Here is a 16327-nt window from a genome sequence, read left to right on the forward strand (position 1 = left end):
TTATGGAGGTGTGACTCTAAGGAGAAGAGGTCTGGGAAGATGTGACCACAGAGAAACACTCTGGGCGTGTGTGACCACAGAGAAGTGGACTGAAGGCATGTGACCATAGAGAAGCAGTCTGGGTGCATCTGACCGCGGGGAAGCCTTCTGTTGGTACGTGCTGGATACAGTCCAGGACGCAGGCAGCTGGAGTATATGGAGGCAGCTGGAGCTCTCTGGATGCCAGTGACTGAGTAAAGATGTAATTAGTAAAGAAAACAGCATCACCTGCCTGTGTGGACCCCCGGTACACTGCCTTTGTGCGGAGCATTTGATCCTGGGTGCGAGGCGTCTGCAGGTGTGCAGGTCCACAGGGTCCGTCTGGCAGCAGCAGGGCCCAGATGACCTGCAGGTCACAGCCTCCAGGAATACAGGCAGCATGGAGCAGATGGAGGCACTGTGTCTGCCAATCAGCCAGAGGCACACACATACACACACTAATACACACATATACATACTACACACACATACACATGCTAATACACACATATACATACTACACACACATACACACGCTAATACACACATATACATACTACACACACATACACACGCTAATACACACATATACATACTACACACACATACACACGCTAATACACACATATACATACTACACACACATACACACGCTAATACACACATATACATACTACACACATATACGCACACTAATACACACATATACACATGCTAATACATACATATACATACTACACATACATACACATGCTAATACATACATATACATACTACACACACATACACATGCTAATACAAACATATACATACTACACACACACATACACACACTAATACATACATATACTGTACATACTACACACATACTACACACACATACACATGCTAATACACACATATACATACTACACACATATATGCACACTAATACACACATATACATACTACACACACATACACATGCGAATACACACATACACACGCAAATATACACATATACACGCTAATACACACTTACACACGCGAATACACACATATGCACACGCTAATACGCACATACACATACTGCACACACACATACACACACCAATACACATACACATAGTACACACAGATACACACGCTAATACACGCATATACATGCTACACACACATACACATGCTAATACAAACATATACATACTACACACACACATACACACACTAATACATACATATACTGTACATACTACACACACACATACACACGCTAATACACACATATACATACTACACACATACATACGCTAATACACACATATACATACTACACACACACACACTAATACACACATACATACTACACACACACATGCTAATACACACATATACATACTACACACACACACACTAATACACACATACATACTACACACACACATGCTAATACACACATATACATACTGCACACATATGTACACATGCTACTAAACACGTGTACATACTACACACATACAACGTTTGTATTACTAAATTATAGTGGTTTTCTTATATAGGCTAAGGGAAAATGTACACTGAGAAAAGCCCGAAAATGTGCATGACAAAACACATAATGGAAAGTTAAATAAATACAAAGTGCAATATTTTTAAAAGGTAATTTCTTTGGTCATTCAGCGCACTCCTCCCTCCCTTCTCCTGGGAATGCGCTTTCTATGCACCATTGCTCTCCTCAATTCCACAGAGAACGCAAGCACAAAAATCAGTGATATTTCACGCAGTTATTGTGTAGCTATTGTATTCAGTTTATTCAAAGTCTCAGATTCAGAGAGAACTCAGAGAAAATATGTTAATGGAATTATCTTTGCGGACTTCTAGGCCGATCGTTTCTATAACTACAATATCCACACTTATTCATCCATACCCTATCAACTTAATCACAATTGCAGTGAATGGATTTTGTGTGATTGTACGTGCAAAATTAGTTTTGATAGTGCTTTTTTGGGAAATTATTTTTAAAGCACCAGGTCATTCAATTGTTGAATAGCATGCTGGAGTAGAGAGCGACACATTTGCACCTGTTGTTGCCTATTGTCTGCTGGGGGGTTTGAAAATGGCACAGACTTCCACTATTTCTTTACTGAGTGGATTTTTTTAGAATTTTAAAAACACAGTTATTTAAAGCCTAAATATTTAGGAAAGTCTTAGAAGGAGGAGGACATAGCATTTACGGTGTTGGGAGTCATTTTAATTATAAAGTTCCCAAAGCACAATGGCCTTGCTCTGGCCTATCTAGTGTTAAAGGAAACTCTCACTCACTGTCTCTCTGCGGGTACACTGTATGTGTGTGTTATTGAGAAACTTGGTGCTGACTTCTGAGCGAATCGAATCGAGCCTTCAATTTCACAGGTCTCTTTAAGACTCTCTCTTAATCACTTAATAACTACTACCTAGTACCTACTACCTAATGCATACATACAACTGACTGTATGTACTACGTAGTATGCACTAGGTAGTATGTACTAAGCAGTATGTACTCTATAGTATGCACTCAGTAGTATGTACTGAGCAGTATGCACTGCATAGTATGTACTAGGTAGTATGTGCTATGTAGTATGCACCGGATAGTATGTATTATGTAGTATGCACTAGGTAGTATGTACCAAGTAGTATGTGCTAAGTAGCATGCACTGGATAGTAGGTACTAAGTTGGGGAAACATACTTCAGGTTTTATCTCACAGAATATATAGACAAGCCAGTTATATAGCTTGGCAATCTTAATATTGAAAGTGTATAGATGCATATCCTGTGGATGGATATCCTGTCCTTGGGCATATATTTTTGTGATTATTTATATTCATTTTATAGATTTTTATAGCATGATTTGGGATTTGTTCACATTCTCTTCAGATAGCTGTAAAAGCAGCACACACTCATACACACACATTCATGCTACATACACACATACACACGCTAATATGCACATTTACAGACTATACACACTAATACACACATATACATACTATACACACTCACATACACATAGTACACACATACATGCACACACACACACACACACACACACACACACGCTAATACACACATATACACAATACCCACATACACTCACATACACATACTGCTCACACTCACAGACATACTACTTGCATGCAGACACACTGACTCTCTTACATGCACACGTCTGTATTTAAAGAACTGACAAATGGTTATGTGATGTTCACACAAGCACACATTTTGTTTCTGACAGTTCTTTTATTAATTTATCAGCAGATACTTAACAAAGTCTGAACAATCTCCCAGATGTCATCCTTCCCACATAAAGCACACTTGATGACCCCTGGGAGGATGGGTCGGGCTGAGAGACAGCCTGTATGGAGTGTCAGATTCGTGTACTGCAGTTCTGAACAATAATAACATAATAAAACTGATCAGTGTAATAACAGTTAGGTCAATTCTGAAACATCCATATTATAACTGTTATAGGTTTAAAATAATTGATTGCAGAAAAGTAGTACATCTCACACTGAAATATGGACTGGTGACCATTGATCACTTTAGATTTTTGAGTATTGTACCTTATCGGACCTGTGTTTTGTAGTTGTTCCAATGACCTTTGGTATGCACTTATTGTACGTCACTTTGGATAAAAGCGTCTGCCAAATAAATGTAATATAATTTACCCTTCACCTGGGCACTTACGTTGAACTGAAGCCCTGTATTACATAAAGGAAGATGCAGCCACACAGTGTATGTACAGTAAAGGGCACGTCTGTTTGTATGTGACAGTACGTGTGTTTGTGAGGGTGCTTCTGATTTTATGTGTGAGTGTCGATGTATGTAAAGGGTACCCCTGTTAGAATGTGTCAGTTTGCGCATGTAAAGGGTTCTGCTGTTTGTATGCATGGGTCTGTGTATGTGGCAGTGTCTACATGTGCGTGTCCGCATGTGCGAATAGGTTTGTGTGTATATGAAGCTTTGTCAGTGTGTGTTTGTGTGATGGTGGCAGTTGTGGTTGCCACCGTCTCCTCCAGGCCAGATTGACAGATGCTGCAGTGTTTATCTGTTGACTTGGTGTAATTTGTTTGCTCTAATTTGTTTTGGTGCCATGGGAGTTTCCTTTTTAATTTCGGTCTCTCTCTGCCCCTCAGTGCAAGGCTTTGAGAGAGAGAGAGTGAGAGAGAGAGAGAGAGAGAGAGAGAGAGAGAGAGAGAGACAGAGAGAGAGAGAGAGAGAGAGAGAGAGGGGTCGGGTAAGCACAAACCCAAATTAAAAAGAGCTGCAGATTGTTTTAAGCTCTGGCTGCCCCATCAGGCCCAAAGGCCTCGCTCACAGCCTGCACCTGCTCCGTCCCATGGGAGCATGGTTCCTGATCCATGTCCCTCTCCCTGCACAGCGCCCCCGCCTCCCGCTCCAGTACGCCCCCAGCGCCTGGCAGCTTCTTAATCAGCTGGACCCCCGCCATTCACCAGCATGGAGACTGCCTGAGAGCAGCAGCACACCATCACTATGCCTACTACATACACATCACCCATACAGAATCTATATACACTATACACACTCATTATACCTACAATACGCACATACCCCATATAGTCACTATACATACTATACCTACTCTCTATACAGTACATGCTATGCACTCACTATGCATACTACACACACTCCAAACATGCACTGCACATTCTATTCATGTGATCCATGCACTCACTATACATGTCATGCGGGCATACTTCATACATGTGGCTACACACACATCATAACCTATAAATCTATAAATACACTATACACATTCTATACACTCACTATAAAGAAATGACACATATGCTATTCCTTAACTATACTCTCACTGTACACACATTATGCATGTACTATACATACTCCGAGTCCTCCCGATAAGTAGAATTATGTACAACAAATACATGCACCAATACACGCTCAATATGCACCCAATTTACATATACTGTACTGTGCACACTTTATACGCATTCAGACATGTATACATACTCACTGGTTAAGACCCCAGTTTGCCTCTAGAACAGCCTGAATTCTTCACAAAATGGATTCAACAAGGTGCTAGAAACTTTTATTTTGGTCCATGCTGACTAAGTTCACATCATCCAGTTCCTGCAGATTTTTCTTTCACACATTCATGCTGCAAACCTCTCATTCCACCTCATCCCAAAGGTGCTCTATTGGATTGAGATCTGGGGAATATTCCACTGGAGTAAACTGAAGTCACTGTCATGTTCATGTAACCAGCTTGAGATGATGCGTAATTTGTGACATTGCAATCATACTGCTGGAAGCATCCATTTTAAAAAGGGTAGACTGTGGCCATAAAGGGATGCACATGGTCAGTAACAATGGTTAGGCATTCTTTGGCATTCAAAAGGTGCCCAGTTGGTATTAAGGGGCTTAATGTGTGCCAAGAAAACATTCCCCTCACCACACCACCCTACCACCTACATGTTGCAGCAGAAAACAAGATTAATCCGACAAAGCAAAGTTTTCCAACCTTCAGTCATTCTGTTTTGGTGATCATGTGCCCATTGTAGCCTCATCTACCTGTTCTTGCTGGAGTGAAACCCAGCGTGGTCTTCTGGTGCTGTAGCCCATCTGCTTCAAGGTCTGATGCGTAGTGCGTTCTGAGATGCCCTTCTGCACGTCACTGTTATTTCAGCATTTGTGACTTTTCTGTTAGTTAGAACAAGTTTTTCCATTTTCCACAGATCTCTCTCATTAACAAGGTCTTATCGCCCTCAGAACTGCCACCCTCTGTATTTTTTATGTTTATCCCACCTGCGCACCACTCTGTAAACTCTAGAGATGGTATTGTGTGAAAATCCCAGGAGGGCAGCTGTTTCTGAGATGTTGGAACCAGCACCAGCATCTGACATCAACTATCATACCACAGTCAAAGTTTCTCAGATTACTTGTCTTGTCCTTTCCAATATTTTGTCCATCTACAAATACACCTCTTCACCATGTCTGCATACTCTCTATATTGGGTTCCAGTCAAATGATTAGCTGTAAGAAGGAGTGGGCTATTTCTGTTCACAAGCAGGGGCCTCATTTATAAAAGTGTTCTTAGATTTATACTTGAACTTAGTCTTAGATCATTTCCGATGGTGTGCTTACGTTTAATTCATAAAAGATACTGAGCATAAAAAACCTTGCTTATGCAGGTTCTAAGAAGCCCATTTGTAAATTTTAAGCACTAACTTAAAAAGACGTCTCCTGAACGTGCCTTACAATCAACGATTTCCCCTTATATAATACTAGTACAAATGAGGGTTTAGTCAGGAATAACCATGGACCAAAAGAGAAAAGCAAACTTTTTGGAAGACGAGATCACGGCAATGGTAGAGGAGATTGAAGACAGGCAACACGTATTATTCGGTGGACTAAATAGTGGGTTGACAAACAAAGCCAAACAAGTAGCTTGGTAGTGTGTTGCCACTGCAGTGAACAAATTGTTCATGAAGCTAATGCAAAGTTCATCACAGGCTTGGACGCATATGCGTCCCATATTGCAATACCCCTACATAGCCAGCAGGAAAATTTGCGTAGAGATAAGATCATTTCCACGTCAAAGTAAGGTTTTATAAATAACTACTTATACATGATTGTCTGCGTAAGTCATACTTAAAATCAAAATTGATCGTAAGTCCGTTTTATAAATGAGGCCCCAGGTGTACTTAACAAAGTAGCCACTGAGTGTAGCATCTATTATTTTATCAATACTTCTTATTCCTAAGGTCGATCAAGCTGTCTGTATGTTGAGATGCAGCCATAGGATTTGCTGTTTGGAGGAGCAGGCTGTTTGCGTTATTGAGTAGGTGCACCTAATATAGTGGCCACTGAATGCATATGGACATGCATATGGACATACAGACATACATGCAATTATACACACACACACACACATATATATATATATATATATATATACAAACTTAAACCTAAAACTGTGTAAATTTATATTATGACATTAAATACATAATAATAACTAAATTCTGTCATCCAGCAACCACACCCATGAGAAAAATCTGTTTTCAATACACACTGTAATAAGTAGAATAAATATTGATGAATCAACTTCAGAATCCAAATATTAAAAATTCTTCTTGATACAATTGTCACAGTTAAATTTAATTAAACAGTTCTATGTGTATTTTTACACAATGTTTAACCATCTGGTTATTGTAGATTAATAAGTCTTATCTCTTCTAAAGTCATACAAAGTTTTGCAGATCTATGTACAGAAAAGTGCTTAAACACACACAACAGTAATTGTGTAATAAGACTCTGCAAATGAGCAGAACTGATATCTACATAGCAGGAGCAGAGCTGCCAGTATCTCAAGAACACTTCTGCTGTTTCTATATCTGACAAAATATCACACAAACACAAACACCTGCAAGAGAAAGAGTCACAGGAAGAGCTCTGCTGATTCCTCAACTTTATTATTACTTAATGCTGATCCATTTCACAAAAGGTTCTTTTTACAGGAATTGATACATATCAAGCTAAAATGGCATATAAAACAAATATTAAATATTACAATGTAAATACGTCTTGCTCCTGACTCCTTCAAGTATACAAGAAAAAAGGAAGGTGGTCCTATTCATTGGTTCACCATGTAGTGACATCACTCCTAACTCCAGGTGTGCCAGTCGCTGAAAGCTTAAGTTGGCCAGTCCCTGATGTACGGTCTATGAAACGAAACAAAAGTGAAAAATGTAGGCCTGTCTACCTCCTGGGGTGGATGACATACACCCAAGGGAGGGGTGGGGGGTGTGGCATGCAGGGGTGGGGTTAACACTCCTCCTGCTCCTGGCCAGAGGCATCCATGTTCGTGTCAGAGTGGAAGGGTGTGGGATCACTGCAGTCGGTGTCGGCCATGAGCGAGCAGGCGAGGCTACTCACGGTCACCTCCTCCTCAGAGGTCTCAGTTGGAGAGAAAAGCCCGAAGTCCAGCAGCTCAAAGGGGTCGCCACTGTCCTCGCTCACATCATCTGAGCAGAAGGAATCGCGGAACACGTGCCACTCCAGCCAGAAGTCCCAGCGAATCCGCTCGCAGTACATGGCCAGGTTTACCAGCTCATCTGTTGGCAGGTGACATCCACACAGCACCCATAAGACTCCCTAAATATCCAGTATCTGGGTGGATAAGGAGACCACAAGATTAAATTTCTACATCAGAGATACAGTAGTAAAAATCTACCATTTGGGAAGGTCTATCATGAGCTCCAGTCAGTCTATGCCACGTCTACAACAGTTCTATAATTGATAATCAAAAATGTCTACAGTGCCTAAAGTGAGTCTATGGAAGGTCTAGCACTATGTTGGAACATAAAATTGGCTGTTGCTTGACAATAGGATGAGTCCTTCTGTTCCTGTTGGAAAGGAAGCACAAGTGTAACTCCAAGATAAAATGGGAGTATAAACATTTTCTTTAGACCTCAGAAAATATTATTAAAACTGGACTAGGAAAGTGCAATTTCACATGAACTTCAGGTTTATTTTAGGACTCTGATTACACGTTTCTTTATGAAGGACTACACCACCGGCCACTGAAAATCATTACAAAGTCTATGTGCACCATCTAGTGGAAGCAATGTTTAACTACATTTGAGCAGAATATATTTCTTAAGTATAACCAGTAGAGGGCATTTTCCCTGTTCACAGGCATAAGTACTGTCTCTTGCAGCTGAATGCTGCTTTTAGTCCATTTTTACGGTGACATCTATGACATATTAAAACAATGCATGTATGGTATTGAAAAGACATTTTTATCTCTTGAATATATGGAATATTAATATAGTCCACTTGGTTGGGTGTTGACTGGCACTGAATAAGTACAGTAAAGAAGTTAAGGTGCAACAGAGCAGGTGAGAGCTAGGTGAGAAGGCAGCAGAGCAGGAGAGGGGTGTATTATTAGGCATGGTACTGTAGATAAGGTGAAAAAGCATGGTGCAGAAAATTGTCACACACATCCAGAGAATCACAGGTCCAAGGCAAAAAGTACTCAATATAGAGAAGTAGCACCCGCATGCTGCTTTGGCTTCTGAATGCGGTGCTTTATTGTTCACACACAAGGACAAATGTTTCCAACGTGCTGGTTTTGATCAGGGAGTGAAACATAGTGTCGATAATCCCTTATTTTTCATATACAAGACGTCCCATCTCACTCGATTATATGGGACTGATAAATCCACTGCACTAATTACAGAATTCCGTTTGTTTTCCAGTGCACTATAAAAAACATACATGAGGATTATGGGCCACAATAAAAATTTGACTACGGAGATAAAAACATCCCAAAACAATATTTTCATTCGTAAATAACATGACTTATTGAAGAGTTTCGAAAAATTTGAGATAGTTAGCCGACAAGCTGTAAAACTGATACTGACATGGTGTCACCACATGCGTTCACTACATGAAGAGTGAAACCATTTAAAAGGGGGAAATACCCATTTAGGACAAACTTCTTGAGAAAAAAAACCAAACATTGTTGAGAACAACTTGTGTTTGTTATGAATTGGAGTATAGACTACTGCATTCATTTTTAAATAATATTACTTAACTTATGAATTGCTGGTTGTATTTGTCTTTGCATAGTATTTCATGGATTTGGAAGTTTGGATTCCGACATCATGATCCTGTTTTGCTATCAGGTGCAGCATGTAAACAATTTATATAACATGAAGTGATGCACCCAAGCACAATTACACACAAAATAACAATTATAGTCAAGTTTTATTGAAACTGAAATGTAAATGAATCACATTGTCACATAGCCATAGCCAAGTACAGCTCTCTTAAGTGGACTGGGATCACTCCTGGTATTTTTCATCCGTTTCCTGACAAATTCATTGAATTGCTGCTGCCAGAAAGGAGTTATGCACACAGGTACTACCAAACTGCATGGTATAAACCATTAGCACGGTTAGCTGATGAACAAAAGCAAACCGACAGAGGTGGGCCATGACAGCATGGCCAGCAATCCCTCTGAGGCCGTAATAGTGACTCCGGCCATCAGGCAGATGGATCTCCACAGTCCTACACACACGATGTAGTGCAGTAAAAGTCCAACAGCACCTGTAGTATTGCTGTGGCTTTGAAAGGGAAAATGAAGATAACATCATAAATCTGCCATTTCCAGTCCATGGATTATACAGGGACCAATATTGGGTACCAATCCATCTTATCCCTCCCTACTTTAGCAACACTGCCCAAACTGTGTCTCAAGCACTTCCTCCACATCATTTCCTTCCAGTCATCAGAGACAGCAGAGTGCAGACAGCCCCCAGCTCTCTGCTCTCGGTGTTGTCCAGGCGCTGTGTGGGCAGCAGCTGAAGCGTCCGTCTCTTCACAGCAGAAGACCGGGATCTCAGTGGTGCCCGGCCCCTACTCCAGGGGCCCCTCCGGCCCCGGGGTCTGGCTCGCCCGCGTGGGCCTCGGCGGCAGGCGACTGGGCGCAGTCAGGCGGGGGTTCCTCTCTCTGCTTCACCGCATGGAGGGCGTAGTTGATGGCAGTGCTCTCAGTCCAGCTCCACGATCCAGTCACTGGGTTGTACAGCATGCCGCGGACCGACTCCACAAAGAGGCCACCTGTGACACGGGAGGGAGTGACAGAGAGAGAGAGACAGTGAGTTTTCATCCAAAAGTTTTGTAAATGGAAAAACTTTTCAGCGTTTCTTTGAATTTTAGCCGTTTCCACTCAGGTTTACTAATGCGCAATTTCAAAATTCACATAAAAACAGGATGGAAACCGCACCAGAGAGAGTGAAAAAGACAGGCAAAGCAGTCATGAATTTCCAGCAATGGTTCTGGGAGTTAAGGCATCACGCCTTGGTGCATGGATGAACAAATCCAGACCGTGCCGTGGGGCTGGGAGCCCCATGCCCAGGCGAGACGCGTAATTGGCAATTGCGTCATCCATGTTACGGGTAGATCCAGCCGGTTAGGGGTCCACTATTCATCACTCTCTAATAAACCCTGCTGGTTGGGAGGATGCCCGTGGACTGTATAACATAGTCATATGTGAGATGTCCTCCTCCAATTCAACTCTGTGCGATGTAGGCAGTGGGCTGCTGAGCTGACACTGCGTGTTTTGGAGGAGAGTCACAGGTGTCTAAATTCTTACGATTTGGCATTGAGGGGTTATGTATGACTGCGCCTACAAATAATAATTGGATAATTCAAATTAGGGTGGGATTTGGATGTAATGGGGAACTGAATTTAACTAGATTGGTGGTTGCCATATTTTTTTTTTTTTAAACAAGAAAGAACGAATGCACTGTAAGACTCACTAGACTCCAGCAGGCGCTCCAGGTCCACGGGGCTGATGAATTTCTCCCAGTCGTGCGTCCCCGCAGGCACAATGCGGAGGATCCTCTCGGCTGCCACGATGCCCAGCGCGTATGAAAGATTGGTCTTGTTGATGGTGGTGATGAAGAGGGACCCTCCTGGCTGTAAGGCCCACACAAGGGGGGACAGTGGAATAAAAACCCAGAATAGTACAAATCAGGGTTTTCATTTCAACCCTAATCTGGCACACCTGATTCTACCAACTAGCAGCTCAATGAGATCTCTAGCTGTTGAATGAGTTAGGCTTTGTTAGGGTTGGAGTGAAAACCTACAAGACACTAGATAAGGTCTCCAGGAATAAGGTTGGGCAGCCCTGGTATAAACAATACCAAAACACCAAACAAGCCTAGCAGAATTATTTCCTGTGGCATTAAATAAAAGCAAATGGTTTTTGCGTGTAAATAAGGGATCCCCATGATGGAGATACTGTGGGCATCGACTAAACCTTTTGACAGGTATTTGATGCAGTAATATACTACTGCCTGGAGTGAAGAGAGCCTGTCATGACACACCTTCAGCACTTGGTGACAGCAACAGGCAAAGGTGTCCAAGTCAGCCAGGTGTTCCACCACCTCGGACGCCACGACAGCGTCAAAGCCCTCGGCCTCCTCCTCAGACAGCTCCTCCAGAGTGCACGCCCGGTACTGAACCCGCTCCATCAGGGCCGGATCAAACGACCCGTGAAGCTCTGCCGTCCGAATGCTGTCCTCCACAGGGTCGATCCCCAGCACGTCTGCCCCCAGCCTACCCAGGGGCTGGGAAAGAGCAAGTTCATTGTTTCATACGACAGTATGTACGATATTGTTCGGTTCTTTTCCTTTACCTTTATATGCTTTGCAAAATGAAAGTATGTTTGTCATAGCAAAAAATAGCAAACTGAAATTAAAACTAAGAAGGGAGAGAGAGAGAGAGAGAGATAGAGTGAGATGGGGGAGATTAGGTGCAAGGTCACATATTTACAGATGTTTGCCAGAGAAACTGCAGCAGATCTCTGCCAGTGTCGGACCTCATACCAGCAGGACACTCACCATTATTTCACACACAACCCCCTCCTCTTGACACCACTACCCCTGGTGGGTGGAGGTCAAAATCACAGCTGCTAAGTTAAACAGAGGGAGCTCCGGGCCTGTGGTGTGTAAAGGTGATGAGATTCTGTGTGACATCAGACACAAACCAGCCCTGACGGACGGCGCCTGGCTCGGAATGTGTGAGCAAGGCTGACAGCGCCTGCTCCACTCAAACTCAAATAAAACAGAACAACAAAAAGGCCTTTGCCTGAGCATGTGACTCTTGTTATAAGCACAAATTTCACAGAACCATCCAGAAATACTGCCAGAGCATCAAATGTGAATCCACCTGACGCTCAATTTGTTCTTAAAGCTGTGGGATGAAATTCTGATTGAATCTGGAAACATTATTCTCTTTATTAACAGAATCTATTTGCACTTCATAACAAAAGGCTTAAAATAGCGTGTCCCACTTAATGCATACACACACACAGCCAGCAGACACATACAACAAACTCACAAACACACATACAAAAATCAATATCTCACACACACACGTTCAAAGACACACAAGCACACCCACACCCACGTACACATATGCACACATACCCACGCAAACACACACGCACACACACACGCTCATACACACGTGTGCACAAACACACATACACACACAGTGTGCGTGGTGAGTGGACAGTACCTCGGTAAGCAGTCCACCTCCACAGCCCACGTCCAGTATCCGGATCCCAGAAAGGGGTCTGCCCAACTGCCGGCTGCTATGTACATTCAGCAGATTATCCCTAAAAAGAGAGGTCAACGGTCACAGTTTACAAGGCCCTATGGCGATTATGCCATCACCTTCCACTGTAAATCCAGAACTGGGAACACTAATCAGTGCTGAAACCATAGGAATGTGTCTTTTCAGAGGGTAGGCAGCACATGCTGGGTGGGGCTCTGTGCCCCACACCCTCTACAGTTCCAACCCCCCCTCCCCTGCACACCCCGCGACACACAGCCCCGGGGTGATGAGCTCAGAATGAGCTCGACGTTGACCGTGCCCCCCTCATTACCGCAAACGAAACCGCTGCGTTTGTGCGGCAGTTATAGATCGGTCCTCGGGCGACCGAGACGGGCAACTCGAGCGGGGCCGTGAGGAGAAACCTAGACCTTCACCCCCTCTCCCACCCTGCCCCGTCTCAACATGAGCTTCTAATGCGCCCGATTACATCCTGCACCGCTGCGCTTTCTGCAGTACGGGCCCAGAAACAAACAGCCAGGAACTGCAGCAGCAGCAGCGGTGGCAGCACTGGCCTCATTTAAACAGGCCCTGAGGGCAGGTCTAAATCACCTCTCGCTAAACCTTGCAGATACACTTCGCCTAATCACACACTTCGCCGGTCATGTCAATGGTGGTGGGGAGCAGATCATTATGGGATGGACTGTGGAGAATAACCGTGACAACGGTGGGTTTGGAGAATGACAGAAATATGCTGAGGGGCAGCTGAGCTGGTGTTAGCCCACCCCCACCTCAACTTTCACAGGATCCACGCAAGTACGCTCTGTCACGTTTTCAACCTCTCCTCCTCACCGATGGCCACATTCTTTCATGCCTTTCCCTGTTGTTCCTGCTCTCTGTTCCCTTTTCTCTCTGTTCTCTCTTCCTCTGTCTAGTTAGCTCAGGCATTCTGCGTTCCCAGGCCTTACAGCTCGATCCACAAAGCACCCTCAGGCCTCCATCCTACCGGAGCACTGGCATGTCTCTGCCCAAGCCTGACCCACATTGAGAAACATGAAACTGATATTTTAGCAGACAGCCTCACAAATGTGGCTTTACAGTGTCACCTCACATTTTCCTATTTAAGGGAGACTGCATCCCCCGCAGCAGTGACAGACCATACAACTCATCTGGGCTATCTAAAAAAAGAAAGAAAAAAAACTGTTGGTTGTGAATTTGAGATGTGAAACAGGCGCTTTGTGATTAAGGACCGATGTCCTTGAATACAGGCGGATCGAAGTGTTCTTTACTCGCGCACACACTTACACAAGCACGCACCGTATGAAGGGGACTCTGAGATCGTTCATGGAGTGGAGGGGGGCAAATTCACCCTGCACGTCCCACCACTTGTTGGCAAGCAGCTGGAACTTCTTGGTCTCGCTGGGGTCCAGGGTAGACTGTGCCGCAGCTCGAACACTGCACACCATGCATGCGGGGGGAGAGGTAAAGTCACAGTGCAGAACTGACATTGAGGAATAAAGAAGTACATTTGCATGACCATTATGATAGCCTATTCAGAACATTGTTCAGTTACAGAGGCACTTGTTAAGGGCTTTCATATTTCAGTTCTCTCTCCAAAAAATCCCTTGCACTCGTTTAAGTGATTTTAGCAAAGTTTGTGTGTTTAACATATTACATATTGCCCTATGGCCCTTGATGCCACATAATACAATATAATATACATTATTCTCAATCTCTTTAGAAAAAGTAACAAGACTTGTCACTTAACTACCCCCTTCCCAACATGCAATCCGTAGGCTGAAAGATTGATGCCTTTTTTAAACGTGGCCATCATGGCTGCTGCATTGTCAGTTTTATACACTGAACTAGAACGTCCGATAGTGTAAATGAACAGCGAGAGGAGCGGTGCAATCCAATACCTACTGGCTGCTACTTAGAATACGTAACGGAATTCCAATCAGTCTAAAGATCATATTAAATAAAATATACATTCTGTAGTTTGCTGGCTAAAAATGGTTCTACGTTCGACTAAAATTGTATTTTTAAAAATAATTTCGAGTTAAAAATGTATATATTTTTCGAAAGTAGAATGAACAGACGAGTTTATTCGTAAAACTTTGCATTATGACCATGAACCGGTGAACATGATGGCATCCAACCAGGGGCTGATTAACTTGGCTAAAACAACACACGCCCACCAGTCATGGTGTAGGCACAATATACACGTAAACGAGTGGAATAAATCAACAGCAGCGATGCAGTGAACTCACACAGTCGTGCTAGCATGCCTTATAGCACGGGACATGGCACTCAGCGGAATATTCCTCCAGAACGCATGACGTTTGGGAGAATGTTTCTGTTGTCCATACTCCGTAATCCACTGGGACACAGAACGCGAAAAAACGAGTGTCGAAGTGACTTCCACAGACTTTGCTACACGTCGGTACTTCACGCCAGCACAGAGACCAAAAGACGTAGAAGACATCAGTTTTGCTGAATACATGACTTCCAGGTACATACAACTGCCTTTCACACTAGCTCTACGCGTGAACTGTCAATGTGACCGAGCCATTCCGCCGACAGAAGTGCTCGACTAGGAACTACTAGACGCACAACAGTTCCTATTTGTATCCCACTCCTGAACCAAATGGCTTCCCGATTAATCAAGTGTTTACCTCATCGCCGACCAGTTTGTTCTATACGTATTATCAAAATTAATGCATCCTTCATAAAAATCCCCATTGCACCCCTAGAATTAGCACTACTCGTTTTCATGATTAATCGCGCCACTAGCAACTATGCGCAAGCATTGTCAGTGATTGATGAGGATCCAGATGACGTCTCATTCGGATCGGGTTGGGCCTTTAGCGATGAACTTTTAAGTGTGCGATACCAATATTTTATGACGAACGTTTACATGGGAAGAACAACATTTGAGATAAATATATTTTGAATTCACACGTCGTAATTCTATTAAGATTTAAATATTACGTTATTTCCTATATACCCAGTCTAAAAGTGAAAGTGCAGGAACATTCTTTTGAAACACGCTACCTCAAATGCCTTCTCATTTAAGTGCACACGTTTGGCAAAGCTTCAGCTCTCCTGCTGCAGGCGATTTCCCAGAATGCATCACATGGAGAATGGGCCTTCTGGGCCTCCCAGGAAAATATAGAGACACAACCC

General features: G+C 43.1%; 2 protein-coding genes across 4 annotated transcripts; both read right to left on the reverse strand.

Annotated features, from left to right (window-relative positions):
- Positions 1 to 7182: 7182 nt before the first annotated feature.
- faxcb (failed axon connections homolog, metaxin like GST domain containing b) lies at positions 7183 to 8138 on the reverse strand. Its single transcript, XM_035405400.1, has one exon. It carries the CDS (start codon positions 8105 to 8107, stop codon positions 7838 to 7840), a length of 270 nt encoding a protein of 89 aa, XP_035261291.1. The 5' UTR covers positions 8108 to 8138; the 3' UTR covers positions 7183 to 7837.
- Positions 8139 to 9081: 943 nt separating this feature from the next.
- Positions 9082 to 16274, reverse strand: coq3 (coenzyme Q3 methyltransferase). Of its 3 annotated transcripts, none has more exons than XM_035424560.1 (6): positions 15412 to 16101; positions 14459 to 14596; positions 13106 to 13205; positions 11911 to 12153; positions 11341 to 11500; positions 9082 to 10639 (listed from the first exon to the last, which is right to left on the reverse strand). In XM_035424560.1, the coding sequence occupies exons 1-6, from the start codon at positions 15657 to 15659 to the stop codon at positions 10419 to 10421; spliced, it is 1110 nt and encodes a 369-aa protein (XP_035280451.1). In that variant the 5' UTR covers positions 15660 to 16101; the 3' UTR covers positions 9082 to 10418. The 3 variants fall into 3 exon arrangements, with proteins under 3 accessions (XP_035280451.1, XP_035280442.1, XP_035280459.1); XM_035424551.1 differs by having other exon boundaries at positions 14447 to 14596; positions 15412 to 16100; XM_035424568.1 differs by lacking the exon at positions 15412 to 16101 and adding an exon at positions 16196 to 16274 and having other exon boundaries at positions 9766 to 10639; positions 14447 to 14596.
- Between the last annotated feature and the right edge of the window lie 53 nt (positions 16275 to 16327).

This window comes from Anguilla anguilla, chromosome 1, assembly GCF_013347855.1.
Source record: "Anguilla anguilla isolate fAngAng1 chromosome 1, fAngAng1.pri, whole genome shotgun sequence".
Lineage (NCBI taxonomy): Eukaryota > Metazoa > Chordata > Actinopteri > Anguilliformes > Anguillidae > Anguilla > Anguilla anguilla.